Genomic DNA, 9,050 nt, shown 5'->3' on the forward strand with positions numbered 1-9,050 from the left:
CATTATTACATATTTTCATTTACATACATATTTATTCATTTATGTATTTATCAAATAAAGAGTAGGTCTTGAATATTTGACTTGTATTTCGCCTATATTTAATTTACTAAATACTGTATTTTATACATATTTACATACCTATTTATTATCATTACTGTTATTCATATATTATTACATATTTTCATTAACATACATTTTTATTAATTTATGTATTTATCAAATAAAGAGTAGGTCTTGAATATTTAACTAGTATTTTGCATATATTTAATTTACTAAATACCGTATTTTATACATATTTACATACATATTTAATATCATTACTATTATTAATATATTATTACATATTTTCCATTTACATACATATTTATTCATTTATTTATTTATCAAACTAATAAAGAGTAGGTCTTGAATATTTTGTGACAATTCTGAACAATATTTTTTTTCACAGTTTTATTACATTAGTTTTTCAGGGCCCATGTCCACAAAACATTAATGTCATACAGAGAGAAGTGATGCTTTGTACCATGATTTAACCAGTCACTTTCCATCTGCAGTTAATGCATTATGTAAGGGTATATAAACCTGTAACACAGTACTGTATATGGTATCCTTTTAACCAAAACTTAAAAAAAGAAATTATACATTTCTTCATACATAAAATGTGTGTGCAATCCATCTGTTGTCCCTGGCCAGATTTTAAAAAGGCATCCTAAAATAGTATAAAATTATATATCTTATATGTATATGTACAACATAATAAATATGCACAAAATTGAAGCCTACAGTGGTATACAGTATAATGTATGGCTAGTTGAAGCATGTTCAAGAGTTTAAGCTGGTGCAACTGGTGATTGACAACAATAATAATAATAATAATAATAATAACTTTATTTATATAGCACCTTTCAAAACAAGGTTACAAAGCGCTTTACAATAAAAACATGATTAAAGTAATTTACCTCCAGAACTTAAGATCTGAAACAAGATAAAGTCATATAAATACAAGGTAAAATCATATAAATAGTTACAACAATTACATTACAGTGTGTTATAAATCATTTATTAAGTATTCTGATGCGTTACCAACTAATCTGTAGTTTGAGTAATTGTGTACTCTGGACTGTTGTTAAAGTTTGTGATGAACTTGAGCTTGAGTGAACAGATTAAATACAGTTGTGGGATAAGAACAAGATAAATAAGAAATTAGACTATTTAGTAGATAGTTCTTCATGACCTTCATGGTATTATTGTGTACACGCACATACGATACAGACATGCTGATGTCAGACCATATTTCAACCTTCGGCCAGCGAGTAACAACATGTTTATCTTATGACCTCAAACAGCAGGTCATAAACCATGTTGTCTTCATGAGAAAGTTGCCTTAAAGACATTTTTTATTAAAATTCCTGTGGTGACCTCCTATACCCTCGTTGGCGCCAAACACGTCAACTACACTGTTTGGCTGACATACAACATATTGTCAGAAAGCCTGCCAATGATTCATCAACATGGATTACTTGTTACGTGCAAAAAGGTAACCAGGGAAGAATGTATGCTTGTAAAGTTGCGTATAAGATCAGAATGGTTGATTGATAGCAAGTTAATTTATGTATGGGATTTTTTTTTTCAGCAATACTAGATTTTTGTTACAGTTATCCATTGTAATCAGATAGATCGGACAGGTATTTTTGGACTATCTTACCATCATAACCCAGATGTCATGCTATGATGATGTTGTATATGTATCTGTCAGCTCCATCAGTTATGGTTTTTCCCATGTTTTTTTTGTCCTTCCCACACTCTTAGAGGGTATACATGAAACGAAATGTTTTGGGCTCAAATAACGTGTCTGCTATGGAGACACCAGAAGACAGGATAGGCCCTGTGTTTTTCCCACTGATGGCTCAGCCGTTACCCGTAGCAGCAATGACAGTAAACAGGCAGGGATGACAGCAAGTGACAGCGAAGAGCGGACCGCAGGAAATGCCTCTCTGTCGTCCTCTGTTTCACTTCCCTTTCTGGGTGAGAGAGCTACAGTTGCTTACGAGCTATAATTATGGGAATCCAAAACAGAGGAATAACTCAGCCTCTATTTTCAGACCTAAATTTCACTATTCTTCCCCACGCTACAGACACAACCAGGTTTATATTTTGGTTTCGTTCATGGTCTTTTTGCTGGTTATCATGACCAAACAGAGATACTATGATACATGGGTTTAGCCAGTTGAACTTTTGATTGAACATTTTGGAAAGTACCAATATCTCAGATAACAGTGGCATAATGTGCTTTGAATAAATGAATAAAGTCAACATTTTACTTCATGGGAATACACAATTGTTTCACAATGCCCCCTCTAGCTATTGCTCACGCCTTCATCACATGATTTCTATCCTAATTTCCAAAATCACTTCATGACTGGAGGGTAGACGCGTTTGAGGACAAAATGTTTGGGTACAGACTGTTTTCAGAGCTCAGGTCAACCCTCCTCCTCCCTAGTATAGTGTGTAACATTCCTGCTTTGTGGCATGTGCCTCACAGTTGACTCATCTCACAGGAGTGTGAGGTTAAACCGGCTGGAGAGTTTTTGCACTTTGTTGTGATTGGTTAAGTCTCTGTACTCAAAACTTCCTTTCCCCTCCCCCTCTTCCTTTCTCACATAACACATCTATCTTCCCTTTGCTTGGAGTAAAACAGACAACAGAGAGTCAAAACAGCATGGATGTGAATTCGCCGGGCTGAAAGTCCTCACTTGTTCATGTTACAGTAAAGTGAGAATGATGTCATGGCCTATATGTCATCTTTTAAAGCAATTAACAGCGTAAAACTCTTAGCATTTATAACAAAACATAAAAAATTATTTGGAAATTTGTTGCAACACTACCTGTTTTTAAGTCTGCTTAGTAAACATTTGTTTCACAACAAAACAACCCGGCACTTCTCTCTGTTTCAACACACCCTCTTGTCAGTATAGACGCCTGTTATCTGTCAATAGTGGTGCTTCTGCTTCCTTATTATGAGACAGCAGTATTGCCCACTCTGAGTCAGCAAACCACACCAACAAAATGAAAAGGGCTTCCCAGAGTGACTGTAATCAGGTTTACTTTTTCAAGAATATTTTCTAATTTTATTTGAAGGGAAAACTCCTCTTGTTTGAATTAGGTCACAAACAAGGCCCAGAGATCTCCATCTGCTGTTGTCTTCCTGGCAGACAGACGAGTGTTTTGTTTCTCAGCGTGTGGAAATTTACTGGACTTCAGATTTCTATACAGTGATTAACTTTTATGGTTGGCCTTTGCTCTCGCCGCATTGAACACTATGTACCCCTGACTAATAAAAACAAAGAATAAACTTTTATGGCCCCCCATGGCAGATATTTACTTATTATCTTTGTTATTTGTCAACTCTCAGGTGAAGAGGCAAAATAGAAATCTAATTAAACACTAACATCATGGAAAATTTGGCAAATTTGGCTGACACACATACACAGACAGTTTACGCAAACAGTTCTAATTTGGAAAACATGAGATTGATTACACCAGTATTATAAAAGATTCAAGATTGAAGATGTTTATTGTCATGCCGGTTATACAAGTACAATCGTGTGAAATGCTTTTTGCTGGGAAGCTCCATTAAAATAATAAGTTATATTACAATTATAAAAGGAAATACTTTGTACAAGGGCATATTAAGAACATATACATTAAGAACATATACAGTATATACAGTATAAGATATATTTTGTGTGAGAAAGTGTCTTGTGAATTATCTATTTAAAAGTCTTATGGCCTGGGGGGGAAAAACGGTTCCTCAGTCTGCTGGTGAGAGATAAGATAGGATAAGAGAAAAAAGATAAGATAAAACACCGGACACTGAGTACAAATATAATATCAATATCATGTGCAATACTACTTTTTACATTCTCATGTGCAATATCACTGTTCATTGTGTGCAATTTTAATATCCAACATGTGCAATATTACTTATTTTTCTGTTTGTTAGCTTACTTTACCTTTTTTATTTTGACTTATCTTATCTTATTTTGCTCATTTTACTAAATGTATCTTACTTAATTGTTATTCTATTTTTGAGCAATCTCTGGCAAAAGAATTTCCTTCAGGATTAATAAAGTTCTATCTTATCTTATTTTTATTTTTCCTTTTATATTCACCAGAGAGCCACTTTGTAGAATTAAAAAGTCATGCTTTCTATCATTATTTGACCAGAAATTTGATAATCATCCTTAACAAGTATTTTAAAATTGTTAAGAACAATTTGAAAAGTGTTTTCCACTTCTGTAATTCACTAAAGACAAACAAAAATCTGTTTTTTTTTAACTTACTTTACTTTTTTTTATTTTATTTATTTTATTTAACTTATTTACTCATTTTACTAAATGTATCTTACTTAATTGTTATTCTATTAGGCACTGGTGCTAGAAATATTACTTTTTTGTAGTTTATACACTTGAACTTGTTGTAATTTTGTTGTATTTTTCAGCAATCTCTGGCATAAGAATTTCCTTCGGGATTAATAAAGTTCTATCTTATCTTATCTTATAAGAGAAAAAACTAAAATAGACTTCAGTTGAAAAACATTCAAGACCACCCGCGTGAACGCGTACGTGCTTGTACGCATACAGAAATGTCCTAGACATGAACGCGCCTCATTCGTTCTGCCCTACTGCGCTCTCGGGGGGAGGAGTAGTGGGGGAGGGGGGTGATGACGTCTGCAGTGCTGGCAGTAAGCCAAAAGGGGAGTGCGCCTGTGACGTAGGTGGCCTCTCATTCACAAGAACGAGCGTTATATAAAGGCTCTCCCACAGCGCTCAGAGAGACAGAACACACAACTACCGGAAACACTACTAGAAGAATAAAAGGACCAACTTTAACAGTCTTAAAACTTTTTTTGACTGTTTTCTTTTTTTGAATTAAACTTTTTGTTTTCCAGTTCTACAAGCTCTTTTATGTATTTGGATTTATTGCTACTTCTATCCCGCCGTCCTACTATGGTCATTATGGATGTTCCCACCATCGACTGTGCGTCCCTCCGCGGCTCCTTGTTGCAGGAGGAGCGCGTTGAGGTCCAGGTCCAGGTCCTGGTGCTGGACTGCCGATCCTTCCTCTCCTTCAACTCGTCCCACATCTCGGACTCCACCAATGTGCGCTTCAGCACCATAGTGCGCAGGAGAGCCAGGGGTGGGTTAGGACTGGAGCACATCGTCCCCAACGAGGACACCAGGACCCGGCTGCTGTCCGGGGAATACCAGTCTGTGGTGCTGCTCGACGACCGCAGTCTGGACTTAAGCCAGGCCAAGAAGGACGGGACCTTGATGCTCGCTGTCACGGCCCTGCGGCGAGACCCGTGTGGAACCAGGGTTTTTATTCTCAAAGGTAAGACAGGCTTTTAAAAAGAGCCTCACACTATAAACAAACTTTAAAAGAGCCTCACACTATAAACAAACTTTAAAATAGCCTCACACTATAGACAAACTTTAAAAGAGCCTCACATATAGACAAACTTTAAACAGCCTCACACTATACCCAAATATTAAAAGAGCCTCACACTATTGTCTCACTGTCTCCTAACAACGAGGCCAACAAATGCTGGATTACAGCTGTCACCATACCAGCTGGTTGCTGCTGGAGTAAACAATGTTCATAAATAGCCCCCATGAGCAGTTGTCACCTTTTTGGGGACCCATATTTAAACCGCGGGTGTGTCTCAGTGCTGTTCTGTGTGATCTGACCTAGATTTCTCTCCTTTTACAGGCGGTTTTGAGAAGTTTTCCACAGAGTACCCAGAGATGTGTACCAAACCCTCCCCTCCACAGGGGCTCAGTTTGCCCCTGAGCTCCAGCCATCCTGAGAGTGCAGACCCGGGCTGTAGTCCATGCAATACTCCTCTATATGACCAGGTTAGTACTTTTTATTTTCTCATATAATCAGATTGAGTACACCACTCTCTTTCTTACTTCCTGTTGTACTGTTTTTGGAGCTGATTGACTGACTTGTTTGTTTATTATTTTTTTTCTGTGTATAGGGTGGTCCTGTGGAGATCTTGCCTTTCCTGTACCTTGGCAGTGCCTACCACGCTTCAAGAAAAGACATGCTGGACATGCTGGGGATCACTGCTCTGATCAACGTCTCCGCCAACTGCCCCAACCACTTTGTGGACTCCTTCGTCTACAAGAGCATCCCCGTCGAGGACAACCACAAAGCCGATATCAGCTCCTGGTTCAACGAGGCGATCGAGTTTATCGGTGAGCACACATCCGCCATTTTTCACCCCCTTCACACTCCCTCAACTGCCAAATGTGAGCGCCGATCACAGCTGTTACATCCTGAGCCCATTGGTGGCGAGCAACACAAACTACCCAACCCCCCTCTTCCTTTCACAACAACCCCCCGGAATTAAATTTTAAAAAGTTCCCTCCAAAACCGACCAGCTGGCTCGGCATAGGCTCCCCACTCCACCACAATGGTGGTTACATCATCACTACCTCTCAGGCGTAGAAAAAGGGATGCCCCCCCCTTTTAATGAATTGCGAGGCAGCGGCCCCAAACTAGTTTTGTAGTGGGGAGGCTGGCTGGGCTTGAATGGCTCCCTCCACGCCAGCAGTCTTTGTTCTGGCTGAACAAAAGGCAATTTCTCCCCTCTCACCGTCGGCCTTCCTCCCAGATCAATACCCCCAGCAGGAGTCTGTTCCCCTCTTTTGTCCATTCAGACTGCCTCCTTTGGGAATAACCCCCGCAAGCTCACACCCTGCACCCCTATTAACTGTGTTCCTGTGTCTTAATGAGCGCTGTTGAATTTAAATAGCAACTGAAAGTGTTGCAAAGACTTTTGTTTTTTCGCCTTCCTGTGACAGTTTGAACCTCCATTCTTTGCAAATGCATTTCATCACCTGATAGATGTATACAGTGAACTAATGTTGCTTTCTCTTCTCTTTCCTCCCCCCAGACTCAGTGAGGAATAAAGGTGGCCGCGTGTTTGTGCACTGTCAAGCCGGCATCTCCCGCTCCGCCACCATTTGCCTCGCCTACCTCATGCGGACCAACCGCGTAAAGCTGGACGAGGCCTTTGAGTTCGTCAAGCAGCGCCGCAGCATCATCTCCCCCAACTTCAGCTTCATGGGTCAGCTCCTCCAGTTCGAGTCCCAGGTCCTGGCCACGTCTACCTGCTCCTCAGAGGCGGCTAGTCCAGCAATCGGCAACAACAGCACAGTCTTCAATTTCCCCGTCTCCATCCCCGTACACACCTCAGCTGGTCAGCTCTCATTCCTCCACAGTCCCATCACCACCTCGCCCAGCTGCTGAGGAAGGTGTGGGCAGCACAGAGACTTTGTTTGGACTTGAACTCACAAGTGACTCTGCAAAGAGCACTGCACAAAACACGGCCCTGATTTGAATCCATTTTATGGTGATACTGGTATCACTGGACAGAATGGGAGCTAATGTTTAGGGTCAGCTCATTTGACTCTGTGATGTGCTGGTCAAACCTCTGTAGGTTGGCCTCTACATTTCAAAGTGGGAGACGATACCTACCACCAGGCAGTATTCATGTTGTGCCTCCTAAATGTGAAAGTCATACGCAGTTTTAATCCTAGATGACTTGGGGAAATGTCCAATAGCTGAGATTATTCCTCTAGAGGAAGTATCTGAATATTCTTTATTCAAAGGACAGATTTTTTTTGTTTTTTCACGAAGGCAACTGCTTTTGATAATCATTTTTAAGCAAACAAAATGGAGAGGGCTATCAGTTGTCTCAGGAATGTTGACTTGTCCTCTCAAATGTCCATTTTGCCTTCTATACTGCTTAAAGAAAGCAAACCATTGCCCGACACGGCGTGGAAGTTACTCCCTCATTTGACGAACAATGAATGTATCCCCTTCTTTTCAGTGTAGGTGTGGCAAGGAATCTTCATGTTCACTTTGAGAGTAGATTGGGTTGCCAATTCAAATGCAAACACCTGCCTTTCAAGACATCATGAAAGCTTGACGATCTTGACACATTGGGGGAAATGGACCATTAAATACCTCATGTTTCTGTACTGTGTACCGCAGCGCTGAGACTGACAGAACCCCAGAACTACTAAAAACGGGGACACCTAGTCCTCAGTGCCTGCATTCTGACATATTTATTGAACTAAAGTAATATATTTCTTTATCATATCTATTTTTGCATATGTTTGTCTAAATGTTGTTTTTATACCGTTTAATAAATCTCATTTGACTTTTGTACTCAGTTGAAGATTTTCACTTTTTTTCTCATCTTATGTCTGACAGAAGATTTATTCACTACTTGCCAATAATGCATAATTAGAAATCATTTTAGGCAACACAGATTTAGTTTCGTAATAAAAGTCACAACCAGTTATCTATACATATACAAATAAAGCCAAGTAACTTAAGGTAACTAATATATGAACAGATTATCTTACTAATATGGCATCTTCAGGTTATAAATATACCAATTTAGTGCAAAAATACAAAGACAATTCAATAAATTCTATCCATCCATCCATCCTTAGAAATAAAATGTGTTAATGTACAGTATATGGCCAAGAGTTCTGACATTTTAGGGCTGTAACTAACCAACCAAGTTGTCAGAAATCAGTGAAAAAATAAAGGTCCATCATAATTTCTCAAACCCAAGTTGACCTTCAAATTGCTGGTTTTGTCTGACCAAGTATCCAAAACCGAGACATTTAATTTAATATTATAGATGACTAATAAAAACAGCAAATATTCACATTTTAATTGAAGGTGGGGATTTATTAACACTTATTTATATAAAAAAATACTTTAATTAATCTGTTATTAAAATAGTTACATTTTCTGTTGATCTGCTAATTGTTTCAGCTCTAAAAATGTATATGTTTATGTATTAAACAAAGTTTTTATTTGTATTTTGATGCTTATGAAGACTAAAAAGAGCACAAGGAGAAAAGCAATTCCAATGCACCCAAACAAAGCTGAAGTAAAATTGACCTTCTGGCCTGTCAGAAACATCTTCCATGCGATGGAATCCTATCATATATCTGCAT

General features: G+C 38.6%; 1 protein-coding gene and 1 long non-coding RNA gene across 2 annotated transcripts; one reads left to right on the forward strand and one right to left on the reverse strand.

Moving 5' to 3' along the window:
- The first annotated feature begins 4,822 nt into the window (after positions 1–4,822).
- Positions 4,823–8,244, forward strand: dusp1 (dual specificity phosphatase 1). Its single transcript, XM_074648301.1, has 4 exons — positions 4,823–5,394; positions 5,773–5,918; positions 6,044–6,263; positions 6,965–8,244. Exons 1-4 carry the CDS (start codon positions 4,968–4,970, stop codon positions 7,318–7,320), a joined length of 1,149 nt encoding a protein of 382 aa, XP_074504402.1. The 5' UTR covers positions 4,823–4,967; the 3' UTR covers positions 7,321–8,244.
- Positions 4,973–5,700, reverse strand: LOC141775185 (uncharacterized). Its single transcript, XR_012595564.1, has 2 exons — positions 5,511–5,700; positions 4,973–5,453 (listed from the first exon to the last, which is right to left on the reverse strand). It is a non-coding gene; the product is annotated as an uncharacterized LOC141775185 (long non-coding RNA).
- Positions 8,245–9,050: the final 806 nt, after the last annotated feature.

Source organism: Sebastes fasciatus, chromosome 10, assembly GCF_043250625.1.
Source record: "Sebastes fasciatus isolate fSebFas1 chromosome 10, fSebFas1.pri, whole genome shotgun sequence".
Classification (NCBI taxonomy): domain Eukaryota; kingdom Metazoa; phylum Chordata; class Actinopteri; order Perciformes; family Sebastidae; genus Sebastes; species Sebastes fasciatus.